Genomic DNA, 27,127 nt, shown 5'->3' with positions numbered 1-27,127 from the left:
TGAGCCTTACTATGAAATTTTTGATGTAAAGAACTTTGCAGAGTGCATAGTTGAAGGGAAATGACTCTTAGCTAGCAATGCGGACTGGCTTGTTTTCTTTTATCATAAAAAATACACGTTTTTCTAGAAATCTTAACTGAAAAGACAAAAAGAACCCTACACTAGGACCCACCACAGCTCTCCGCTTCCTCGCGGGGTTCCCAGGAGGCTGCGCCTGCTCTGTCACTTCTTCCGCCCACGTGATCTTTTTAGTCTCCTCCCCGCCTTCAACATGGCGGCGCCCAGAGGCAGAAGTCGCACGTGATGAAGTCTGAGCATCAGGGAATCCGGGAGTGCGAGTGTGTGAGCTAGTCTCCCTTCGTATCGTCCGTTGCATACCCTCCCCCCGCGACCGAGGTCCTCGCGGGCCCCTGCCTCTCTGCAGCCATGAAGATTAAGCCCGTTTCCCACAAGACCGAGAACACATACCGGGTGAGCAAAGAGACTTGGGCCCAGAGCAGTGGTGTGGGTCCCTGCTGCTTCAGCCTTGCTACTGGCTCAGAGCGGGATTCTCGGGGCTTCAGTCTTCTGGGCCGAGCCTGAGTCCCTTATCTGGCAAAGGAGGCAGACTTTCCGGGTGTAGTAAACATAGGCTGGGGAAAGACGTCTGGATCGCCGACTTCGCCCGCGGTTTGGGGGGCCTGGCCTGCCTGGGAATTCCCGTAGTCCAGAGTGAAATGCATGGTCTTAGAGAAGTGCTTAGGAGATGTTCTCCACTTCTCTTTTATCCTTAAAGACTAAATTGGGGCGCGAGCCGGCGGGAGGAAATAAGTGAATTCCAGCTAACGGCTGTGACATCACTTTCTATTTGTTCCCTTAGAATTATTTTGTTACTGTACAACCGTTTATCTGTGTTTAAAAACACTATTGCTGGAACGGCTTAGCCAGATCCCTGTGCTTGTAGCGGGTTATGAAATCTAACACATCTGGCGAGACCACATTGCCAACTTTCACTTGGGTGTACCTCAGTCTAGCATGGAAATTTTATTTGAAATGACATGATTGAACTTTTTGCAAATACATTCATGGAAGTATTTAATTATTTTCATAAAGTGGTGCGGGGCATTTAAGACTGTGTCTTTGAGTTTGTTCTTACACTTTTGTGATTCATCAGTGATGTCTGTTTCTAGTTACAAAACACAATTATATATTTTATGATTGATTGAAAATGCAAGTCTGAAATTGCAAGCAAAGCAAACCATTATTTGTAATGATAGTACAAGAGTACTGTCTTATAGTACAAGCTTATCAAAACTTTAAACTTTCTGTTTTCACAAGGAAATTGTCAACATGTGATTATTATACAGTAAAACAGGTATTCAGGATGTGATAAGTATTAAATGATGATTGTATATTAAATATCCTCCAACAGTTTCTTACATTTGCTGAACGACTGGGGAATGTGAATATTGATATTATTCACCGGATTGATAGAACTGCCAGCTATGATGAGGTAAGAGAACATTGTATTAGCTAATCTTCTAGTATTCATAATTGTTTTTTAGTCTCTCCTTTTAGTATAAGTGAATTGTTTTTCAGGCCATTCCTTTATTTACATGAAATGCATTAAACCCGTGTGATCTTATACAGTAGTTACACACAACAAATTAAATGTAAATTAAAGTAAATTAAAAATTCAGGGGCTCAGTAGCCATATGTGGCTAGTTGCTACAATATTAAGCAAGTGCAGATATGGAACATTGCCGTCACTGTAGAAAGTTCTATTGGGTGATGCTGTGTTAGACAGTTAACTTGACACTTAGGTGACTTCTGTGATTCCAGCTTCTTCCTTTCCCATGTGCATTCTGAGCTGTGCTGCAGATTCATATTCCTGAAGCTGCCATTTTAAAGAGACTTTGAGCACATCACTTTCGTGGGGCTTAGTTTCTTCCTTTATAAAAAGAAAGGGGCTAAACCACATATTTTTTTTCCAGTTCTAACCATGCTCTCAGTCACACCTCTACTGAAAAATCTTGTTTTACTACATTAAGTTATTGTTCCCCCGTTAGCCTTTTAAGGTCCTGTATATCATGCCTTGAACTTAAGGGACTCATCTTCAGTTCTTACAGTTCTTCACTTGGCTATAGTCACTACTCACAGTCTTTTTGGATATCTTATCTCCAGTCTGTGAATTTCTTTCTTTATTTATTTATTTTAAAGACTTATTTATTTATTTATTTATTTATTTGACAGACAGAGATCACAAGTAGGCAGAGAGGCAGGTAGAGAAAGGGGATGGGGGAAGCAGGCTCCCTGCTGAGCAGAAAGCCCGATGCGGGGCTCCATCCCGGAACCCTGAGATCATGACCTGAGCCAAAGGCAGAGGCTTAACCCACTGAGCCACCAAGGCGCCCCTCAGTCTGTGAATTTAGTATGTTAACTGATGTGATCTGGGTAAGCATATAAGGCTTTGGCAACTCATGCTGAAGGAGCCTAACCTAAATTCCTTGTAGGTATAGGGTGGGGTGTTGAAAAGGTAATGTAGGCAAGATGATAGCTGAATTGAGTCTTGTTATTTGTATTTAGCATGGCAAAGAAGATTGGAAATGCTGGTTCAGGCTGAGAGAGATGCCTGTATAAACAGACTAGAAAATGCATGTCACATTCAAGAAACTGCAGAACATTTCAATGTGGTTATAATTGTATGTGTAATGTTTGTGTGTGTTGATGATTACTGGGATTGGGGAGGGACACACTGGTGAGAGACAGAGGTGAAGGTACAGTCAAGGAGCATAAAAGACTTCATATGTCAAGCTAAGTTTGCATTTTATCCTGAAGCTGTAGGAGGTCATTCTAGGACTGTAAGGATTTTAAGTCAGTGAGTGACATGATCAGGTCTAAGTTTTAGATCTTCCTGCTTTAATGTGGAAGAAAGAGTAGGATTGGAGTCAGGACAACCAGTTGTGAGGATATGGTAGTTACATAAGTAAGCAATTATTATAGTAGCAGCAGTCAAGAGGGAGAGAAGGGAAGGATTCCAGAGATATTAAAAAAGTAGGGTAGGACTTACAACCTGCTGGTTATGAAGGGAGGAAGGGAATTAAGGTTTTTGTTCTAAGAACTGAGTAGTTGAAAACATAACTTACCAAGATAGATTTATAGGAAGAGAAGCACAGGGTTGGTTCCATTTGGGGCTTGTTGAATTTGATATACCTACAGCCATCCAGATGATGGTATCCAAAAGATATTTGAATATATGGATCTGGAGGAGTACGGGTGACTTTGGAGGTAGAATTATAGATTTAGTGTTCAGTATATGGTTTATAGTTTAAGCCACAAGAGACATAGATGAGTAAGAGGTAGAATGTCGAGTTAATAGAGAAGAAATTCTAGGATAGGATCTTGTACTGGATGGTCCTCAGTGGTCTCAATCACATTTGACTGGGGCTTGTTAGTCTTAGTTGTCCTCATGGTCTCTTATTCTCCAATAAGCTAGACTAGGCTTCTTTTCATGGTGGTAGGTTCTTTTCAAGAGAGGAAAAGCAGAGGCTACAAAGCCTCTTAACACCTAACTTTGCTGGTTGCATGTTCATTTCCATTGCACATTATGGTTGAAGGAAGTCAGAAAAGCAAGGCCAGATTCAAGGAGTGAGGAAGCATCCTCACTCCATCCCTTTGTGGTAGGGGCTAGGAATAACAATGCAAAGGGAAAGTGACATATTTTGAGATCGTAGAAAATTTGGCATGCTGTTTGTGTGTGTACTAATTTGAACTCTCTCTCCATACACATACACACAGGGTAATAATTTATTGATTTTACTTTTCAAAGTATAATGTAGGGGCACCTAGGTGGCTCAGTGGTTAAGCCTCTGCCTTTCGCTCAAGTCATGATCTCAGGGTCCTACGATCGAGCCCTACATTGGGCTTTCTGCTCAGCAGAGAGCCTGCTTCCCCCTCTCTCTGCCTGCCCCTCTGCCTACTTGTGATCTCTCTGTCAAGTAAGTAAATAAAATCTTAAAAAAAAAAAAAGTATAAAGTAATATATACTGTGGTAATAAGCTAAATAACATGACAACATATTGGTGAACTTAAAAAAATCTGTTATCTCACCCCTACCATTCCTTATTGTCAAGGAAACTAATGTTGACATTTTAGTATATATGTATTCTTCTATACTTTTCTCTTATGATATGTGCAAATATGTGTATTTATAGAAGTCTTTTTTAAAAAAATTGGTTCTTCCCATTTGCTTTATTATGTTTCTTGCTTTTATCACTGTGAGAGTTTATCATCAGCATACTTCTAATTCAATATAGATAGAACTTTTTGATAGCTATATAATGTACCTGAGTATTTATGGGCCATAGGTTACATTAAGCATTTTCCTGTTGTTGCATAGTTAGGGTGTTTGGTGTTTTCCCCCACTACAATAGAGCTGAATGAACATCTTCATACTGGTATGTTTGTAAGTTTTATAAGAAATATCTCCAGAATGGGAATTGATGGGTCAGAGGACATACCTATTTTGTTGGTTTCCTTTTCTTTTTTTTTCTTCCATTTTAATAATTGCCAGAGTACTACCCCACAAGGTTATAATTCATATTTCTAAATTCATATGTTAAGAGCACCTTTTTTTCCTGGGCCTAAAAGTGTAGAAAACAGAAAAAAAAAATTTTTCTCTTTAGTGTGGCTATTACTTAGGTTTTAGAGACTTATTTGCTACAACCAAATCAATAAAATACTGTTTTTATAAATCATATGCCTATATTGTACAGCTGATTGCTATTTAAGTTTGTTAATGCCCTTCATAAGAAATATTTTTAAACTCTTGACTATTATCATTGTCTCAAGGTATTACTATTTCATTATTCTTATTTACTTTGATCATAGTTTTTGAGTTGCCAAATTAATGGACTGCTTTAATCTTGGCAGGAAGTCGAAACCTACTTTTTTGAGGGTCTGCTGAAATGGAGAGAATTGAACCTTACAGAAAACTTCGGTACATTCCATTTTGTTTCTATTTTATTCTCCCATCATTTGCACTTTCTGTGTTTAAAACAACTAAATAATGGTATGGTAGAAAAGCAGAATCTCTCTCTCTCTCTCTCTCTCTTTTTTTTTTTTTAAACCCAGGCAAATTTTACAAAGAAGTTATTGACAAATGCCAGTCCTTCAATCAGTTGGTCTATCATCAAAATGAGATAGTTCAGAGTTTGAAGACTCACCTGCAAATCAAGAACAGTTTTGCCTATCAGCCCCTTTTGGAGTAAGTAGTATGTTGAGAGAAAGCTCAATGACACCTACCTGAATTTTAAGTTTGTGTTTTAAAGGGTGCTGGGGTGACTCAGTTGGTTAAACGACTCTCTTCGGTGGAGGTCATGACCCCCGGGATCCTGAGATTGAGCCCTGTGTCAAGCTCCCTGCTCAGCGGGGAGTCTGCTCTTCCCCCCACCCCCGCACCTGTCCCCCGCTTGTGCTTACTCTCTCCCGGGCTTGCTCTCTCTCAAATAAATAATCTTTAAAAGAGGCACTTGGGTGGCTCAGTTGGTTAAGCATCTGCCTTCAGTTCAGGTCATGATCTCTGGGTTCTGGCATCAAGCTTGGCTCCCTGCCCTGTGGAGAACCTGCTTCTCCCTCTACCTCTGTTCCTCCACCAGCCCTGCTTGTGATCATGATTTCTCTCTGCCCCAAATAAATAAATAAAATATTAAAAAAAAAAAAAACAAACCAACTAAGAAATGTTGTGTTTTATAGCTACATTTGCCTTAGATCTGGTGTTTGAATTTAAAAACAAGAATTTGCCTTTTCTGTTAGATTAGAACATTAGTACTTTGCCAAAAAGCAGAATCTTAATGGTATCCTTTTTTTTTTAACTGTTTTATACGTTTAAGAAGATCCCATTTTTTTGCACACTATAGGAATGACTGAGTGTAACTCGTGATGAAGTGCACCTTCTTGCTCCAGCCTCATTTCTTTGATAAAAAAAAAATTTTTTTTTGAGAGATTTTATTTATTTGACAGAGAGAGAGAGACACAGCGAGAGAAGGAGCACAAGCAGGGGGAGTGGGAGAGGAAGAAGCAGGCTTCCTGCTGAGGAGGGAGCCCAGTGCGAGCCTAAATCCCAGGACCCTGAAATCTTGACCTGAGCTGAAGGCAGACTCCCAACAACTGAGCCACCCAAGCACCCCACTTTGCTAAACTCTTAAAATGTGAAAAATGTTTTATGTCTCTTAAGACTTAGTTTGGAAGGTTTAATTAATCCTGGAGATCACAGGCAATCTGCTATCATTTGTGAAATAGATTTACAGACTTTGTGTTTTGATACATGTGTCTTGATCTACTTATTTTTTAATCCAGCTTGGTTGTACAGTTGGCACGAGATCTGCAGACGGACTTTTATCCACATTTTCAGGATTTTTTCCTGACTATCACCTCAATCCTGGAGACTCAGGACACAGAGTTACTAGAATGGGCTTTCACCTCACTGTCCTATCTTTACAAGTACCTGTGGAGACTAATGGTGAAGGACATGTCCAATATATACAGGTGACCCTTTTCTCTCTGTAATACAGTTTGGCTTAGGGGTTTGTGACTTTTAAATTTTCTTTTATCTGATTTACAATTCAGTGCTGTTTAGTAAATTTATAAAATTGTGCAAATATCACCATATCAGTTTAAGAACTTTTCCATCATCCCAAAAGGTTTCTCATGGTTCGTCTCCCACCCTGATTCCCTGCCCCTTCATTTTTCCTTTCCTTCTCCTAATGTCCTCCATGTCAAGTTTTTATTTTTTGGTCAAGTGCAGTCTTTATCAATACTGACAACCAGGATTTCGCACTCCTACCCCATATTTAGTTAAAATGTACACAGTATCCATCATGTTTACCTGCTGATATGGCTGCATAATTCTGACATGCTTTTTTTATTGTTTTCTTTCTTGGGAGTCTGACAGATCAGACTCCACACTGCCTTTCCAACTCAGTCTCTAATTATATGAAATTGGTTCTCCAGCCGTAGTGGTCCATCATCTGTTCTATTAGTCTGCATTGACCTGATCTTCTCTTATCTCCAGCTACTGATATCCTGCTTCCCCATCAAAGCCAAGCTTGGTTTTCATAACCTCCACAGATTTTTCTGGGCACCTTACCCTAAAGTGAAAACTTTGTACTCTGAACCTTTCTGGCATTCTACACATTTACATCACACAACTTCTGTTATAATTGTTTGTTCACAGTGTAATGATGTGTTTTATAAATCTTGAACTCTTCAAGAATCCAGTCTTAAATATTTGAATTTACCCAGCGCCTAACATACTTAGTAAGCCAAAAGAGGTACTTAGGGAACACTGAGCAAATGTGAACAGGGAAAGAGAATGAATTCCATAGTCGTTTTCCTGCTTAAGAAAAAAGATTGAGTATAGTCAATTTCAGTCTGGTACTTGATGGATTTTCCCCCTTGGTTTACTGGTTATTTCTGCATACTTTAGTTGCCACAAGAACATGAAGATTTATGCCCTCCTCCTAAGTATAGGTGTTGGTATGGGACAGAACTGTCGATTTTGTTTTTGTCACTCCCCCTTCACCCTCCCCTTTGTTGAACCACGCTTCCCTTTACCCCACTTTGAACAAAGAATGAGAAAGAAATATTTTTTCAGCCTTTACTAGTTTTCTGTGAAGCTTTTGGTAAAATGTATTAGAAACCAAGATTACTTCATTTAAAACCAGCAAGATCTTTGGGCAGTGTGCAGTATGTGAGGGGTTTATGTTCCAAGATCCCTAGTAGATACCTGAAAGCATAGATAGTACTAAACCCTCTATGTGTTATGTTTTTTCCTACACACACGTACCTATGATAAAGTATCATTCATAAATGCAAGTAAGAGATTAACGGTAATAACTTGAATAGTTATAATGACATACCGTAATAAAAGTTGTATGACTGTGGTCTCTCTTCAAAAATACCTATTGTTTCATACTCAGCCTTCTTCTTATGATGTTAGGTAATAAAATGCCTGAGATGACATGAGGAAAATGACAACTCAGTTCAGTGAGTGTTTATTGTGTTCAGCGCTTGAGATACAATTACAAATAAAACAGATAAAAATCCCTGTTTGGGCAAAGTTTACAGATTAGCAGGAGAACATCTTCGGTGCATGCCTGGCATACTCAAGGAACAGCAAGGAGTCCTGGGCCGTGGGGCAGTGTGTATAAGCAGAGGGTAATTAGGCGGTGCCACACTGCATTAGTAGGGTCCCAATCATATAAGGTTCTTGTGGGCACTGTAAGTTCTTGGCTTCTACTGTAAGAACTCTTGAAATGCCTCTTGGATCCATCTTTCAGCATTTCCCTCTACCATAAGCCTCTCTCATGCCTTGTTCACCCACGCTCACATGACTTGAGCAGCTTTCTGGTTAGACTGCCAGCGTCTTCATTTATTTCATCCTGCATACTGTTACTAAATTAATCTCTCCAAAACACTCATTTCCCACTCAGCCAATATTTATTAGTACCTTTTGTGGGCTACATACTGAGAATATGACAAAAGTAGGAGACCATGCTTAAACCATGTGACCAGTTTAAACAATGAGATTATACAAGTAATTATTTAGTTACAGCTAAGTGTCTTTATGACCTTGAGCAGGTCGCTTGGCCTTTCTGTCTTGGGCTTATTATCTGTGGATTGGGGATAATAGTACCTATACTCCATGGGGTTGTGTTTGTTAGAGGAAGTAACACAGAGTGAGTGCTGACACAGATATAAGCTGAAGTCTAGATTCCTCTGTTTGGTGTTCAGAAGTACCAGTTTACCTGGGTGGCTTTACCTGCCGCAGTCATCCCCAACCCCACCACCCTTTTCCTTTTAGACAGACTGGCTTCCTTGTCCTTTGACTGTGATCATTTCTACGCATCCTGCCTTTGTTCTCACTTTTATCTCTAATCATATGTACGCCAGTACCCACCTGAATTCTTCTCATCATTCAGGATTCACTACAAGTTTTAGCTATTCATGGAGTTTTCTCTGTAAAATCTGTACCACCAATCCTAGGATTTTTCTTTTCTATTATCTTCATCTTCTGTCTTGGTAAATGAATGAGATTTTAAACCACTTGCTTTATACTGGCAATGTATTCCTCATATACCTAGCTCAGTTTTGGACATAGAGTTGATGTGGAGTGTGTATTTATTAAAATGTTATTAAACATGTCGTATTTTCTCATTTGTAGCATGTATAGTACACTCCTGGCTCATAAAAAACTACATATAAGAAATTTTGCTGCTGAAAGTTTCACTTTTTTGATGAGAAAGGTTAGTCTGATATCGTACGTGTTTATTGTTCATTAATCCTCAAGAATCTGATGAACAGAAACATATCTTTTAAATGTGGTTGCATGGACTAATATAGGTAGATAGATAGATAATATAATCTATATGTTATATAGATTATGAAATATGAATAATGAATTATGAAATATGAAAAATATATAATATAACATATATAAGAAGAAATCTTTACTATTTTATTTCATGTTTAGGTTATCTTTGCTTATTAATGTGAAATAATTTAAGTCACTGTTTTATTGTTATTTAGGTTTATGGTAGCTTTCAGTCTAAATATCAGAAGTACCCTCTAATTCAAGTCAGTAAATATATGAATGGTGAGAGTAATAGAAACTTTTATAGTAATTTCACAGAAGAAACTCTTATCATGATGTCGCTTGTGTTTCCATAGTAAATTTTAGAGGATTCTTATAATGAAACAGAAACACTGGAATTAATTTCTTTTCTACTCCTAAGTGTATGATTTACTTTGAAAGATAGAATGTTGCTTTATATAGTTTTTCTTGGCACAGACATGTGCATTATTGCACTGAATCAGTGCTGTGTGTGAAATTAGAAGTGATATACTATTAGAATAGTTTGAAATCACTGTGTCTCTTCCTTTTAGCATTTTATCCTAATTACATTTAACTATGAACCTGTGCAGCAGTAAATAATATGTCTTCCTTTGGATTTCTTGTGTTGTAAATGTAATTTTCCATTTCTTTTATGTGTTTTAGGTTTCTGATAAAAATGCACTTTTCAATTTAATGTTTCTTGATCTTGAAGAACATCCAGAAAAGGTAGAAGGAGTTGGACAGTTGCTCTTTGAAATGTGCAAAGGAGTTAGAAACATGTTTCATTCCTGTACAGGGAAGGTAAATGACTGGGAGGATCTTTTGAGTCTGTATGAAAGAGATTGAAAGGAAAATGGACAAGATTTATGTAAATAGTATAGAGAGAGGATACTCTGGAATAAATAAAAAGCACTAGTGGGAAGCATTAGGGCTTTAATAACAATGCTTACCTAGGCTCTAGGTGATTAGGTATATTTACTTATAAAATTATATTTTATAATAAAATAAAAGCTGTTTTCTTTATCCTGGATCCTAGAAGATAACATAAATTGATTAATGAGTGAGGAGTGAGCATTTGGATGATAAAATTCTCCCTCCTAGTTTAGAAATTCCTTATGGGACATGTAGTTAACCATCAAAGCTGCCATATCTTTGATCATTCCAGATCAGATTTTAATATAGCTTAATCAGAGTGGGGAATAATCAGAGTGGGAAATAAGAGTATAATACTTTAAAAATAAGAGTGTACATGTCCATTTTAATGATTATTGGATTCCCACAGGCAGTGAAGCTAATTTTACAAAAACTAGGGCCAGTTACTGAAACAGAAACTCAATTGCCATGGATTTTAGTTGGAGAAACACTCAAAAACATGGTCAAATCAACTGCGTTCTACATCTACAAGGAACATTTTGGTACATTTTTTGAATGTTTGCAAGTAAGTTCTAATTTTTAAGGATTTGTGTATACTAAGGAACCCGAGATTTGATTGTTCTTGCTCATAGTTTAGCAGACTACTCCTGGAGACTGTATTTTATAATTGTTATCTTTATACTTTTACACACATAATTAGGATTTTTGTTCCCCTTTTTTGCCCCACTCTCTATCCCCTGTACTTTTTTGATATTTTCAGATGCCTTAGAGCACTATGGTTAAGAGCACAGCCTTTGGAGCCAGACTGCTTCTGTTTGAATCTTGGCTTTGTCACTGACTTGGGAAAGTTACTTAAATCTCTCTTCCCCAATTTTTTCATCTGGTAGGATTATGGGACAGTAATATTCTTTACCTCGTGGTTGTTATGAGGATTATGAGTAAATACTTATAAAGCACTTTATAACCGTGCACTCAAAAGTGTTAGCTATTACTATCCTTAGTGACTTCTGGGAAGTGTGTCTTTCTTTCAAAATTGTGAAAATTTGAACCACTTCATCCAATACTTTCATTATTGGATTAACAGGTGATATTTTATAGTTATTCTTTCTGTTATATTCCCCATTGACAGGAATCACTCTTAGATCTACATACAAAAGTAAGCACAAGTAACTGTGGGGAAAGTTCTGAACAGATAAGAAGGTTGTTAGAAACATATTTGATACTTGTGAAACATGGGAATGGATCAAAGATAACCAAACCTGTCGATGTTTGTAAGGTGAGTTCCCAGCTTCATTTGCTTAGAGTCTGTTCATTAAAAGCTATTGCTAAGTGTGCATTGTTTTTTCTTTTATTTTATAGGTATTATCTCAAACATTACAAATAGCCAATCTTTCTACAACTTGTCGGGAGACGCTCTTGGCTGTAATTTCTGCTTTGATCCTGGGTGAAAATGTTTCCTTGCCGGAGACCCTTATCAAAGAAACCATACAAAAAGTAATTTACTTCAACAGATATTAATTGAGTAGTTAATAAGATATTTAGCATTGAGTAAGCCTCCCGGGGAATACAAGTGAAATGTGGCAAAGGCTCTGCCTTCAGGGAACCTATAATCTCATCAAGGAGATGTGAATTGTACACAATAATGGAAAGAGGCAAAACTGAAGGTGATAAAGTAAATGGCAAATATTCAGCAAACATGTGTAGATTACCATGTGTTGGGTGTGGACTAGGTATTCCAGGGTAGGTATTATGGTACCTGTGGTTTTTGATTGTTAGGGAGGTGGGGCCCTGGAAGTGAATTATTATAATGTGTTGAATTAATCTGTTGTTGTCATATTGAAACATAATGATTAATTCTGCACAGGGTTGAGGGACAAAGAATGCTTTCCAAAGGACTTACGTTTGGGATAGTCCTTGAAGGTTAAATAGCATCTGCCAGTCAGTGAAGGGGTTAAAAATGGCTGGAGAGGGAATAGCACAAGATGCATCAAAAATCCATAAATGGGGAAAAAAAAACAAAAAAATCCAGAAATGTTTTCCTACTGAGTATATGGACACATGAGGAGGTATGGTGTATACCAGCGAGACTCTGCTTGGCTTTGCAAAGTTAGGTTGGGTTTTATCCTGTAAGTAGTGAAAAGCCCTGGAGAAATGTTAAGCAGGGTAATGATTTGATAAGATTTGCATTTTAATGAGTTTAGAAGATGGTTTGTAGGGAGGTGGGATTGAAAGTAGACCAGTTAGGTTCCTCCTAGACTCATTCAGTGCCGCAGTATATTGCATGGGAAAAGGGTATAAAATAGTACTGCTTGCCCTTTCGTAATTCTCTGTCTGTGGGAAAGAACTGAAGAGCTCTTAGGCAGAACCCAGCATAATCACTAGAAATCCAGGGCCCCTAACATTTGTAAGTAAATTCTTACAGCCAAAGGGCAAGCATTTGTACAGAAAACTGGTTGAAGTGTGCCTGCCACTTCCTTATTCCAGCTGCTTTCCCAAGGAGAAGGGTTCAGTGCCATTGTCACACCTGGATGTGTCCTTCCGCACAGCAGCAGATTCAGCAGTCAAGTTCTTTTTTGCCTCTAGTAACTTGTACCGAGTGTCCCACCACTTCCTGCTTGCAAATGAGAGGACCTTGAAGGTTTAAGATGATTTTATTTTCAGGAATGGGGAAAGTACTCCCTGTGTACTTAATGTTCTTTACCTGTGGTCCACAGGTTTTTGAGAGCAGATTTGAAAGACGTTTAATTTTGGATTTTTCTGAAGTTATGTTTCTTATGAAGCAGTTTGAGCAGGTGAGCAACTAAAGTTTTGGATTTATTTTGTTAATCTGTCAGGATAAAATAATCAAACTTAAAAGTCCTATGATTCTTGTTTGAGGGGAATAGAATAAATATTTGATATTTTAGTCCATATATTTTAAAGCAATTATATTTCAGTTTTAGTTCACAAGTAAAACTTTATTCCATATGCTGGGGCATTTAAAGTGACATTAGATAATCGACTTGTTTTTAAGTAATCCTTGAGGAAGTTGTGGAACCATGTGGTAAAGTTGAAAAAAGACTATAAGGAAGTTTTATTTGAGTTTGAAACATAGAAAATAGTTTCTGAAACATTTGGATTGCAGGATAATTGCTAATGCACTTCACTGTCAGTATGTGAATACCTGATGTGGTGAGGTAGACACCTTTCCTGTTCAATCCTGAGTCTATTTCATCCCTGTTCCCTCCATTCTGTCAAACATTTGCCACTCCTTGTAACTGATCTTCCACAGCATACCTCATGGAAGCCTGTCTGTCTCTGTTCACTGATTTCCCCTTTAGGCATTAATACATTCTCATTTGCTTCAAGAAAAACCTTCTTCATTCGTGTCCTTCCTTCCTGTCCAATGAGAGCCCTTTACCTTGCTCTGGTTTTCTTAGCAGCGGCATCTTTTCCTTCTCCCTTTTTCCCTTTGGTCTTTTTATGAACATCTTATTTTTTCAGAATACTCTATGCAGTTTTAAAAGTCAAGCAGGGCTAAAAGTTAGACACTTGATTTCCACTCACATGTTCCTCGCCAAGAACAACCACATCTCTTGTTTATTTTTCTGTTACTTTATATTTTCTAATCATTCAGATACACTGCTTTTCCTTGATTCATTAGTTCTACTACTCTTCTGTAGACTTCCTCCTACAGTGGATATGTTCTGGTTCTTTTATACCTCTAATCTTCTCAACAGAGTTACATCACAAATTTTGGTTGGTTTCCTATTCACCATATAATTAATCCTTCTAAGCAAGTATTTTATATTCACATTTCTTTTTTATAAACCTTTTCATTTATCCTGAAATTATAGATTGCCTCATTCTTTAAAAACTGGAAATGATTTTTCTTGACTCGCTGGTTAGTGAGTCTATCTGCCATCAGCATTCTAAAATGCTTTCACCTGTCAGAAAATTTAGCAGCTCATTTTTTTTTTCTGTCCTTTCCTAGACACATTCCTCCTCGAGCAGTGTGAGTCTGTATGGGTTGCTTTCTCAGCCCACAGCACAGATGTCATAATAGGACTTCCTTTGCTTTTTTTCCTATTTCCTGAGTCCCACAACTTTCCCTTATTTTAGTTTACTCTCTTATTTTGATGGTACATATTTTCCAGAGGTTCTAGAGAAAGGACAAATGGAAGTAAAGTTTTGAGATTTAGTACCTTAGAAAATGTCTTTTTTCGTATTGCTAGCAAGATAGCTATAGAATTATAGATTTTCTCATTTCCCTCAGGTTTTTAGGTATTGCTCCATAGTCCTCTAGTTTTCATAGTTTCTGTGGAGAAGAGGTCTGAGGCCTTTGTGATCCTGATCCTGTATTTATGATTGATTTTTCCATCTGTGGAAGTCTTAGAATTGTCTCTTCCTTAAGTGTTATGAAATAGGTATGTGTTAATAAATGTGATTTCCTTTCTTATTTTTAGCTTTTTCTACCCAGCTTTCTCTTGTATATTGAAAATTGCTTCATGATTAATGAGGCTGCTGTCAAAGATGAAGCTCTAGCCATTTTGGCCAAGCTCATTCTCAACAAAGCAGCACCTCCCACTGCTGGCTCGATGGCAATTGAGAAGTATCCCCTCGTCTTTTCACAACAGACGGTGGAGTAAGTTCTAAGTTTTTATTCCCTGTAATGTTGGTAGGATTACCCATTTTATAATACATAAGAACACTGTAAAAAATGAAGATCTCTGTATATTAGCTGAGAAGATGTCCATGATATATTGTTCTGTGAAAAAAGGAAGTTGTAGAATAGTTGTTTAGTATGGTACCATTTTGCAAAGTTAAAACAAAAAGTGTAAATAAGCAACGGAAAAGACATGGAAGGCTACATAAACAGGTTAACCTGGTTAAGGTCAGGAGGATGGTATATGAAAGAAAGAGGTGACTATTGATTTTTTTTAATCTTTTATTTTTAAAATAATTGTACATTCATTTGTATTTGAAAGAAATCCTACAGAGAGGTTCTAGGTACGCTTCAACCAGCTTCCCCTGGTGGTAACATTTTGCATAAGTTAACTGCGTATATCACAATGATAAAATAGACATTTTTCAGATTTCATCAGTTTTACATGCACTCATCTCTAGCTGTGTGTGTATCTGGCTATATGGCGCTATGCAGTTTATCACATGTGTAAATTGATAAGCACCAACAAAGTCAAGATAACAGAGCTGTTCCATAACCATAAGGCTCTCTTATGCTACCTTTTAATAGCCACACTCACTCTGACACTCTGCCCTCCATTCTTTTCTTTTTTTTTAAAGATTTTTATTTATTTGTATGTGTGTGTGTGAGAGAGAGAGAATGAGAGAGAGAACAGGAGAAAAGGGAGTCACAGAGGGAGAAGCAGACTCCCTGCCGAGCGGGGAGCCGGATTCGGGACTCGATTCCAGGACTCCAGGATCATGATCTAAGCTGAAGGCAGTTGCTCAACCAACTGAGCCACCCACGCGCCCCATCTGCCCTCCATTCTTAACCACCGGCAATTATTAATCCGCTCTCTGTTTTTATGATTCTATCATTTTAAGAATATTATATAGATGGAATTAGAGAGTACACTTTTTGAGATCAGCTTTCAGTCATGCAATTCCTTTGAGACCCATCCAAGTGGTTTGCATCAAGAGACCATTCCTTTGTTGAACATCTTTTCGTGTGCTTGTTGTGGAGTAGCAGCCCATGGCATGGATATAGTGTAGCCTATGTATTGATTTACTTGTTGAAAGACATTTAGGTCACTTCTAGTTTTTGGCTAGTATGATGAATAAAGCTGTTAACGACCATTCATGTACGTAACTTTTTTTTTTTTTTTTAAGATTTTATCCATTTATTTGACACAGAGAGAGAGAGATCACAAGTAAGCAGAGAGGCAGGCAGAGAGAGGGGGAAGCAGGCTCCCTGCTGAGCAGAGAGCCCGATACGGGGCTCAGTCCCAGGACCCTGAGATCATGACCTGAGCCAAAGGCAGAGGCTTAATCCACTGAACCACCCAGGCACCCCATGTATGTAACTTTTTGTTGCTCTGAGATAAATACCCAAAAGTGGAATTGTTGAATTATATCATAAGTATATCCCTCATTTCATGAGAAACTACCAGGAGTTTTCTAGAGTAGTTGGGCCATTTAATAGTCCCACCAGCAGGGGCGCCTGGGTGGCTCAGTTGGTTAAGCGACTGCCTTCGGGCTCAGGTCATGATCCTGGAGTCCTGGGATCGAGTCCCAATGGGCTCCCTGCTCGTCAGGGAGTCTGCTTCTCCCACTGACCTCTCTCCTTATGCTCTCTCTCTCAAATAAATAAATAAAATCTTAAAAAAAAGAAAAATTGTCCCACCAGCAGTCTGAATGGTCAAGTTTCTCTGCATCCTCTCCAGCATTTGGTATCATCACTGATTTTTATTTTTTGTCAATCTAGTAGGATATAGTAAGATCTCGTTGTGGTTTTAAATTGCATCTCCTTAGTGGCTAATGATGTTGACCATCTTTTTCTGTGTTTATTTGCTATGTGTATATCCTCTTTAGTGAAATACCTGTTTATTTCCTTGGCCCATTTTATAACTGGATTGTTTGTTCCTTTACTATTGAGTTTTGAGAACACATTATATATTCTAGACAAAGGGTTTTTTTGTCAGATAAATGGTCTGCAAATATATTCTTTTAGTTGATAGTTTGACTTTGTTCACTTAAGATTTTTCACAGAGCACTGTTTAAGATTTTGATGGGGTTCCATTGACCAGCTTTTATGGATAATGCTTTCGATGTCAAGTCTAAGAACTCTTTGCCTAGCTGTAATTCCTAGATATTTTCTCCTACTTTTCTAAAAGTTTCATAGTTTTATGTTTTACATTTAAGTCCATGGTGCATTCTGAGCTAATTTTTATATAAGGTGTGAGGTTTAGGTCAAATTTCTTTTTTTGCCTATGGATACCCACTGTTCTGGCAACATTTGTTGAAAGGCTATTCTTCTTCATTGAATTGCTTCTGTACCTTTGTCAGATCAGTTGGACATATATGTATGGTTCTATTTCTGGTTCTCTGTTCTCTTTCATTGATCCATGTATCTATCCTCCTCTAATACCACTCTGTCTTATTACAATAGCTCCAAAATAAGTCTTGAAACCTTGAAAAAAAAATTCCTCCCATTCTTCTGTTTCTTTTTGGATTATTTCAGCTATTGCTGGTCCTTTGCTGTTCTATATAAATTTTAGAAGAATCTCATCTATGTCTACAAAAAAACTCACTGGGATTCTGTTTGGAATTGCCTTAAATCTAGAGATCAGTTTGGAGAGAACTGACATTTCCTTAAGGATACACAAAAGTTTTAACTTTATATCAGGAAGATGGGAAGGGGAAAAAAGAAGTGACTGTTAACTTTTAGATTATATACCTTTGCATTGTTTGAGTTGTTAAGAGAGACATGGATTATTTTCTTAATTTCGTTAAAAATAATCACATATACACTATGGAGTATTATGCCTCTATCAGAAAAGACGAATACCCAACTTTTGTAGCAACATGGACGGGACTGGAAGATATTATGCGGAGTGAAATAAGTCAAGCAGAGAGAGTCAATTATCATATGGTTTCACTTATTTGTGGAGCATAACAAATAGCATGGAGGACATGGGGAGATAGAGAAGAGAAGGGAGTTGGGGGAAATTGGAAGGGGAGGTGAACCGTGAGAAACTATGGACTCTGAAAAACAATCTGAGGGGTTTGAAGGGGTGGGGGGTTGGAGGTTGGGGTACCAGGTGGTGGGTATTAGAGAGGGCACGGATTGCATGGAGCACTGGGTGTGGTACAGAAACAATGAATACTTTTATGCTGAAAATGAATTAAAAAAATTTAAAAATATATGATACCATGGGAAAAAAAAATAATCACATACCCTGAGCCACCCAGGTGTTAAGTGTCTACCTCCAGCTAAGGTCGTGATCTTAAGGTCCTGGGATTGAGCCCTGCCTTGGGCTCCCTGCTCAGTGGAGAGCCTGCTTCTCCCTCTACCTCTGCTTGCTGCTCTGCCTACTTGTGCTTTCTATCTCTCTATCAAATAAATAAGTGAAATCTTTAAAAAAAAAATTAAAATAATACATACCATTCAGATATTGAAAACAGGGTTTGTATAAATAAGTAAGAGAATTCTGCTTATCATTTTTCCAGTAGTTGTGCATGTGATTTTAGAAATTATAGGTTAGGAAACCAGTTCCCTTGTCATTCCTGTGTGTTTATACTTAAGTTTTGTATTTCTTTGGGATTTGTTAGACTTGCTGCATTTGTGGTTTGCTTTGGGGCAGTAGGAATAGATGGACATTCCTTGAATTTTTGCTGAGTACTCAGTTTTGAAGCATCACAGCATCCCTTGAGATGCGTGTCATTGTCCCCATAGTCTCACAGCAGAGTTAGTTTTTGATTCTGGATCAGCATGAAATTCCGGAGGAACTCATCTTCTTCACATGTTGCTCTTCTGCAGACCTTAAAAGTAGCTTTTCTATCAAAACTTGCTAATAGAATCTGTTGGTTTTCCAGTTTACTGAGCTCTGATTCCTGAGGCAGGAATAATTACTTATGCCTGTAGAATTATTCCCTTGGAACTTTCCTCTTGATTGCAACACCAAACCATCTCCCGACAGGCATATTCCTTGCCTGTAGCCAAATTTTATTCCGAAATGGGAATGAAGCTGCTTTGTTGCCTTGTGTGAGACCATCTCAGTCATCTCAAATCCTCCTTGAAATATGCCCTGATAAGAGTAAACAAGTAAATGGAGGTATATTGGCTTAAGGCGGGTGCCACAGTTTCTGTCCTTTTTCTCTGAGAATATGTACCTCTGCACTCCCACAGAGATAGGATATATGTGAATCATCACCTTTGTCTGAACATTCTTAGTAATATTCCATCCATCTAGCTCACAGATTGTTGTGAGACTAGAAAGAAATAATAGATGTAAAAAGATTCTTTAGAAGATGGATTTATTCTATCAATAGACACACGCTAATTGTATCAGGCACTACTCTAGGCTTTGGGATATAATAGTGAATGAGAAGAAGTTTCCTTCTTTTTTGGACATTCTTGGACTGGAGGGATGTGAGACAGATAACAAATAAACAAGAAAATTTAATGATAAAAAGAAAAATAAAACTAGGGTGTTGAAAGAGAGAATGAATGGAGAGGCAGCATGATTCCTCTCTAGGGAAGGGACCTTTGGATTGATTGTAATGATGGGAAGGATCCAGCCCAGCAAAGGTCTAGGTGAAAGGCTTTCCAGGCAGAGGGAGGACTTAGTGTAAAGGCTTTGGGATAGGAATAAGCCGAGTATGTTTGAGGAACAAAAGAAAGTCTGTGTGTGTACAGAGCATCAAGTAAGGAGGAGGGTAGAAAGAGAGGACATGAGAGGCAGGCCAGGGTCAGATCACATGGGGCCTTGTAAGGTAAATAGGGAGTGCGGATTTTATTGGAGGAGCTCATCAGCAGGTGTGATGAAGCAGCCAAGCTATGACTCACCTTTTTTTTTTTTTTTTTTTTTTTTTTTAAGCATCTCGATGTTTGCTTGTAAGATTTTTACAGATTGTTGAGTCTTTACTACTAGAGAGACTTTATATCAAGGACTTTCAAAAATTGTCAGTGAAATTGACTAAACTGTCTCTTATAATTTCCAAACATTGACTATCTTGATAAGTATGAAACAAAAAAAAGAATAGAACTTTTTAGTTGATTTTCATAATAGGGACACGGGAATAAAAACCTGATCTTCCACTTCTGTTATGTAACAAGCTAACCAACTGGACATGGAGGCTAAATTATTAAAACAAATAATTTTACTTACTGTTTCTGTGACTTTTCTTTCAATTAGATTTCTGTCTTTCAAATTGAACTGAGGTCTAGTTCATTGGCAAAAGGGAAAAGAGGCAAACAAGAAAAGTGCCAAAGTAACAGATACCTAAAGCCAAATGTCATGTCAGAAAATGTCCTCAAATAGACTTTATGAGATTAAAGAAGCAGAGATGATTCTAAATTGTAATCACTTTAGTGGCATTTGTCAAATTTACCACTATGTGCAACATCGTTCTACCTTTGTAACGTAGTAAAATTTCTGTCATAAAGGAAAGTGGGGTGGCGCCTGGGTGGCTCATGGGTTAAGCCTCTGCCTTCAGCTCAGGTTATGATCTCAGGATCCTGGGATTGAGCCCCGCTTCAGGCTCTCTGCTCAGCAAGGAACCTGCTTCCCCCTCATTCTCTGCCTGCCTCTCTGCCTACTTATGATGTCTGTCTCTCTCTCTCTCTGTCAAATAAATAAATAAAATCTTTAAAAAAGGCGGGGGAGAATAGAGGAAGTCCATTCATTACAATAAGTTACCTCTGCAGTTTTTAAAAACATGTCCATCTGCACATCAGACAGAAAAAAAGGAATCTGAGAATTAGAAAATTCAGAAATAATAGAAAAAACTAGGAGAGACTTGCTTTAAGTTATGAAGCAAATTAAAATAGGAAATAGAAAAAAGTAGAACCAAAGGCACCGAAAAAGCTTCTTACCGAAAATCAGTAAATGACTCGCAGTTGTTTGGTTATTTATATTCAATCACTACTACCAGTTCCCTCCTCTCCACAAATCTTCCACGTGTGGAAAGGAATCAGTTTTATTTTAAATTTCAGAGGGCAAGAGCAATTATGTTCTCTTCTGTTTTAAACTTTTTTTTTTTTTCACAGACCTGTACCCCTGGGGCTAATAACACATTATATGTTTATAAAAAATTTTAAAAAATAAATAAACATTTGTTTTTCTTCTCTTCCTTCAGATCCTATTTAAGGCAGAAGAAGACCAGATCCAAGGGAGGAAAAGAACAGATCCCAGTATTGGACCACCTCTTATCTATAATTCAGTTACCCCCAAATAAAGATGCTACTTACCTTTCACATTCTTGGGCAGCCCTTGTTGTGTTACCTCATATTAGGTGAGAAAATAAACTGGTTAATTGTGAAAGAGTGACTTAGCATGCTGATTTAAACATTTATTAGCCCTTCCTTGCTATTCCCTGAAAAAGCATTGAATGCCAGTTTGAACTTTTCCCTTTGTCTCCCGACTTCTTGGACAGACCTCTTGAGAAAGAGAAGGTGATACCACTGGTCACGTGCTTCATAGAGTCACTCTTCATGAATGTTGACAAGGGAAGCTTTGGAAAAGGTCAGTTACAATCCCCGTTTGTTTTCTTCTCTTTCTTTTCTGGCACAGCCAACGTGACTGTCAACACATGGAATACTAGACAATAGAGCTAACATTGTGCTCTGATGCAAGGAAAAAGAGGAGAAGGTGACAGTTGCACTTGTGCCTCATAATGTGGTGAGCACAAGCTGAATCTGAGGACTCAATGTCAGAGGTTGCCATGGTATCTAAGACCCCTCTTTTCCAAGCCCTCGCTTGTGTCCTGTTCTCTGTCTCCCGTTCACGCTCTGTATACACCTTATACCCCAGGCACTTCCATGTGCTTTACCCTGCTCTACTCAGAACACCCTTTCCTGCTCTATACTTGAATATCTCCTCTCACTAACCTGAGAACAGCAATTTGAAAGTAGGTATTTTGTTTCATTCTAGTACAGTATTTCTTTTCTAACATTATGTATAGTAGTTGTTCATTCATTTAGATATTACTGTGCTAGGTTCTCTGTTAGATACGAAGCAGACACATTAGAAAATAAAGTAGACTCACCGCAGTTCAAGTGCTCACTAGTCACATGTGGCTGGTGACTGTGGAATTGGACTGCAGCTGCATATTGGCACAAGTACAGAACATTTCTATCATTGCAGAAAGTTGTAAAGGACAGTCCTTTTCTAGTATCCAGAGCAGGGGTTGCCAAAATTTTTACGTAAAGGACCAAATAGTAAATATTTTAGGTTTTCATAGTCAGTCGGGGCATATTCTTTACTGTTGGCTTGTTGTTTCAAACAACGTCTGGCTTGTGGACCAATGTTTGCCAGCCTCTAGTCTAAGATTAAATGTATGTCTAATTAAAAAAAAAATAGTGAGGCACCTGTGTGGCTCAATGGGTTAAGCCTCTGCCTTCGGCTCAGGTCATGATCTCAGGGTCCGGGGATCGAGCCCCGCATCCGCCTCTCTGCTCAGCAGGAGCCTGGTTCTCCCCCTCTCTCTGCCTGCCACTCTGCTTACTTGTGATTTCTCTCTCTGTCAAATAATTAAATAAAATCTTTAAAAATAAATAAATAAATAAAAATAAAAAATAAATAGCTTATTAGCTTTTGAAAAGTACAAGTGCGTCTCCTTTAAAATTCTAATTTGGATAATGCCGGTGAGTTGGACCATCAGACTTCCTCTTTATCCTCATTAATGAAACATATACTTTATTCTCTATTTTTTAATATATTTTTCCCTTAAGAAAGCTAAAATACAAGACTTGAGAACCTTCTCTTTTCAGTTCCCTCCTGTTATATTCTGACATTTGACAGATGATAAGGAGGCACAAATTCATTTTAATTTAAGAACTTCTACAAATGGCAAGTATTAGACAAATGAGATGTCTGGTAGTTTTTGTGTCAAAGGAATAAGTTATATAGTTTCTTCTTTTTTCTGCCCTTAGGAAATTTATTTGTTCTTTGTCAAGCTGTAAATACTCTGCTAAGTTTGGAAGAATCATCTGAACTTCTTCATTTGGTTCCTGTGGAACGTGTGAAGAATTTAGTATTGTAAGTAAAAATACCTCCCATTTAATCACGAATAAAATATAAAAGCTTCTGTTTTTGTGAAATCTTGGGCATAATGAAAGTCCTTGTTTTGATCTACTTTATACCTAAGTTGTATTCATATTAGAAATTTATTATTGATTTGAATCCTTAACGTAAGTTTATGTTTTACACAGTCTTTAAATGCATATTTATCTTTGTGGAGAGGTATTTTACCATCTGTGTAAACTACTGTAGTAGACTGTGTCCAACCCTAACATTGCACTATGTTGACCTTCTAGAACTTCCTGAGTCATTCCAACATAATATTTCTACTACACTCCTTCTGTCTTAGGTTGGCATATTCACCATTTCAGAACACTTTCCTGTGGTACTTTTACTGCCTACCAGCACAGCCCAGCTTTTTGTTTTTGTTTTTGTAAGTTGATGTCAGCCAGCTCCCGACTTTGGTGTAGCACTGGGCTGTTACCAGGAAGCTGTTTTCTACTCAGCTTAGCACCCTTTCTAAAGGTCATACCTTTTCAAAACCTGGTAAAGCAGTTGACTTCTTTTTCTAGAATCTAATCCATTTTATTTTATTTTATTTTAGATTTTATTTATACATTTGAGATAGATACAGAAAGAGAGCATGAGCAGGGCGAGAGGCAGAGGGAGAAGAAGAAGTAGACTTCCTGCTAAGCCGTGAACCCAACATGGGATTCAATCCCAGGAACCAGAGATCATGACCCAAGTCAAAGGCAGATGCTTAACCATCTGAGCCACCCAGTTGCCCCTAGAGTCTTAATCCATTTTAGCTCCATGCTTTTTAAAACAGATTTATTCATTTCCTTCATTCAGTAAATATTCATTTGCTTTTTTCACATACCAAGCCCTTTTCTAGGCACTGGGAGACACGGTCAGTGGCTGAAACACACAAAATACCCTGTCTTCATGGAGCTACCATTCTAGCAAGAAGAAACACTAAACAAAATAAGTAAAATACATAGCACGTTAGACAGTGGTAAGAACATTAAAGCAGAGTCAGGATAGGAGAGTCTGGAGGTTGGGGACAACAACAGTTTCAAATAGGGAAGGACTCATCAAGAAGGAGACATTTGAGCAGAAGTAGCAAGGGAGTCAAGCATGAGGGGATCTGGGATCCGGGGCTCTCTGTTCCTGAACCGGGAAGACAAGAGTGTCACTGCTGTCGGGGGTGCCCCACAAGGAGCCATCGTGGAACTTTTCTCTTGATCTCAGTGCCAAGCCCACTTCCAACAGGCATATTCTTGCAAGTAGCCAAATCTGTAGGTTCTAAGCAATGGGAATGGAGCTGCTTTGTTGGCTTGCATGAGGCCATCTCATTCATCCCAAATCCTCCTTGAAATATGTCCTGACAAGAATAAATAAATAGATGGAGGTATATTAGCTTAAGGCAGGTGCCACAGTTTTTGTGCTCTTTCTCTGAGAAAACATCCCTCTGCAACTCCCACAGAGATAGGATACATGTGAATGCTTGTCATCCTCGACCGCATTACTCACTTTGCAAGACCTCAGATTCTTTATCTTTAAAATGACACTAAGTGTCCTCATTAAACTTTTACCTGGTCCCTTTTATAGTTTCTTCATCAGTCGTAATTTTCTGTAGTTTTATTATAGTCCAAATAATCGACTATATGGTGCAGGTTGGATCTAATAAATATCTTGTTGCAGAACATTTCCTTTGGAGCCATCTGTGTTGCTGTTAGCTGATCTCTATTATCAGAGATTATCCTTATGTGGCTGCAAAGGGCCACTTTCTGAGGAAGCTTTAATGGAATTATTTCCCAAGTTACAAGCAAACATTTCAAGTGGTATATCCAAGGTAATGGTGTTTTGTGATGTGTCCTCAGTCTCTCATCTTTTGATTCTGTATGTGTTGCCAGTGGTTGTCAGAATCCTTAATCAGAAAATGCTGCTGTGGGATGATTTCTTTTTAATGCAGTGATTCCTAAACACTGACCTTACAAATTGATTGCAACAGGTTTAATTGGGGAACTTAATGGAAATACAAATTCTGAGTCCTCGCAGGCTAGAATTCTGACTCAGTAGGGCTGAAACTGAAAAATCTGCATCATTTTTTAAAGCCCCCATGTGATTCTGCTGTGTGATCAGGTATACAAAAATACCTAAATATGTTAACATACAAATAAAAATCACTAGTTACATCAAAATTATAAACTTAATCCAATTCTTTGTACTTATTGATAGAGATGCTTATAGTGTCATAGTTGAAAGAAAAACATTGTTCCATGAGCAACTTTATCTTCTAGTCTCTTCTGGCCATTAAATTGTTCCATATACTATTTGAATAAAGTGTTGGTTGGTTTCTAATATGAAGTAAGGGATAGAGTAACATGTATCTATTGACAGTGGAATATTTCCCTTATTCTATAACACTTAGATCTCACTGGCTGTAAATCAGTTTCTTATGTGTAAACTTTAGAATTTGAAACATGCCTTTTACTTTCTCCAGATTCGGCTTTTGACAATAAGGATCCTAAACCATTTTGAAGTTCGACTTCCAGAACCGATGGAGGTATTTTAACTGTTGATTTGGATAGCTTTTTAAAAATGCAGTTCTTTTTTATTTCCAAAATGACACTTTTGCAGAAAACTCAAACACTATTTTATAAATATCTATCTTAAAACCTGAAAATTTTGTTGTAATTCTTACTCCTGCCCACACTGAAAATTCACAGGTAATTGGTGAATATTCTTTCAGATTTTTGTATCCACATGTATATTTTAAATAAATGGCATCATGGAGGTTTTGTCATATAGCACGTCGAGGTTTACTTCCTTTCTTTTGAAGTTTGAACAGTATATCATAGTTTAAAATATCTTGCATAACCAGCTCTCTGTTGATGGAGATGCTTAGGTGGGACGTTTGTAGGTTTTCAGCTTTTCCAGTAAAAGGGGAGTGAGCATCCTTTTGTTGATAATAGGGAAATAATCCCATAAAGCAAATTACTACTTCTAAAAGTAGAATTGTAGAGTGGAAGTATATGTACACATTTTTATTTCAACAAATATGGCCAATCGATTTTAATCACTTTGAGAATAAGTTTCCTAGTTTTCAGTGGTCATTTCTATGCTAAACGTTAATCTTAAATTAACTACCAAAATGGAAATGCTATGAGGAAAAATTAATCATTTACCAAAAAAAGTGTTGCTTATTTAATTTAAAAACATTAACGTAGCCTAGTTTCCCTTTTTTAGAACTTTGGCCACATTTCATGGTCTTTCTGCGAAGTCAAAGTACTGATCTACCTCCTTGGTTTTCTCCATTCACTTAGGATGATGGGCTCTCAGAGCGTCAGTCTGCCTTTGCTATATTACGCCAGGCAGAACTTGTCCCAGCAACTGTGAGCGATTACAGAGAGAAGCTTCTTCATTTGAGAAAACTAAGACATGATGTGGTGCAGGCCGCAATCCCTGATGGGCCATTACAGGAGGTATAAAACAGTGTCCATGTTTTTTTAAACTTAATTTATACTTTATGGTCTGTTTTGCTGGCTTATTAAAAATAATTTTTTAAGGATTTTATTTATTTGTTTGACAGAGAGAGAGATCACAAGTAGGCAGAGAAGCAGGCAGAGAGAGGTGGGGAACAGGCTCCCTGCTGAGCAGAGAGCCCGATGCGGGGCTCGATCCTAGGACCTGAGATCATGACCTGAGCCGAAGGCAGACACTTAACCGCTGAGCCACCCAGGTGCCCCTTGCTGGCTTTTGAAAAGAGAAGGCTATCAAGTAGTTAAAAACATTTTTTAAACTAGATAAATCTCCAGTTTTCTTAGATGGTTTGAATTATATGGCTCTGCAGACTTTTTCAAAGTGGAATGAATTTACTCTCCTCTGTTCTCCTGAATAGGTGTAAAATATGTGAAGATAGGTAGGAAGTGGCAACAGGAGTTTAAAGTTTAAAACTTGATATTCTTCTCCAGATTTGTTCACCACCTCAGGATGTCAGGCCTCTACCTTTGGAATTGGGGATTTTTCATCCATGACCCTTGGAGATAGGTCACAGTTCCCTTTAGGAGGAAGGCCAAGTGGAAGCATTCCCCTTAGATCAGAGCGGTTCCGCTCTTAACCTGTTTGATATATTACTATCCTGTGTTGTTTCATTTTAGAAAAGGGCTCTCCTGCTAAAATAGTAATGAAT

At 37.9% G+C, this 27,127-nt stretch overlaps 1 protein-coding gene across 1 annotated transcript in view; it reads left to right on the top strand.

The window, feature by feature from the left end:
- Positions 1-266: 266 nt before the first annotated feature.
- Positions 267-27,127, top strand: part of UTP20 (UTP20 small subunit processome component) — a 97,532-nt gene continuing 70,671 nt past the window's right edge. The window contains exons 1-18 of the mRNA XM_059402252.1: positions 267-471; positions 1,412-1,492; positions 4,912-4,978; positions 5,113-5,245; positions 6,337-6,525; positions 9,203-9,284; positions 10,037-10,174; positions 10,656-10,811; positions 11,376-11,522; positions 11,606-11,740; positions 12,961-13,038; positions 14,692-14,870; positions 21,050-21,205; positions 21,347-21,435; positions 22,845-22,950; positions 24,637-24,787; positions 25,439-25,501; positions 26,262-26,420. Coding sequence (XP_059258235.1) covers positions 427-471; positions 1,412-1,492; positions 4,912-4,978; positions 5,113-5,245; positions 6,337-6,525; positions 9,203-9,284; positions 10,037-10,174; positions 10,656-10,811; positions 11,376-11,522; positions 11,606-11,740; positions 12,961-13,038; positions 14,692-14,870; positions 21,050-21,205; positions 21,347-21,435; positions 22,845-22,950; positions 24,637-24,787; positions 25,439-25,501; positions 26,262-26,420 — 2,154 coding nt within the window. The 5' untranslated portion in view covers positions 267-426. The remainder of the gene's footprint in view (positions 472-1,411; positions 1,493-4,911; positions 4,979-5,112; positions 5,246-6,336; positions 6,526-9,202; positions 9,285-10,036; positions 10,175-10,655; positions 10,812-11,375; positions 11,523-11,605; positions 11,741-12,960; positions 13,039-14,691; positions 14,871-21,049; positions 21,206-21,346; positions 21,436-22,844; positions 22,951-24,636; positions 24,788-25,438; positions 25,502-26,261; positions 26,421-27,127) is intronic.

The sequence above is a fragment of the Mustela nigripes genome, chromosome 6, assembly GCF_022355385.1.
Source record: "Mustela nigripes isolate SB6536 chromosome 6, MUSNIG.SB6536, whole genome shotgun sequence".
In the NCBI taxonomy this organism is placed as follows: Eukaryota; Metazoa; Chordata; class Mammalia; order Carnivora; family Mustelidae; genus Mustela; species Mustela nigripes.
The sequence above is the reverse complement of the archived record's forward strand: the minus strand, read 5'-3'. Positions and strand labels throughout refer to the sequence as shown.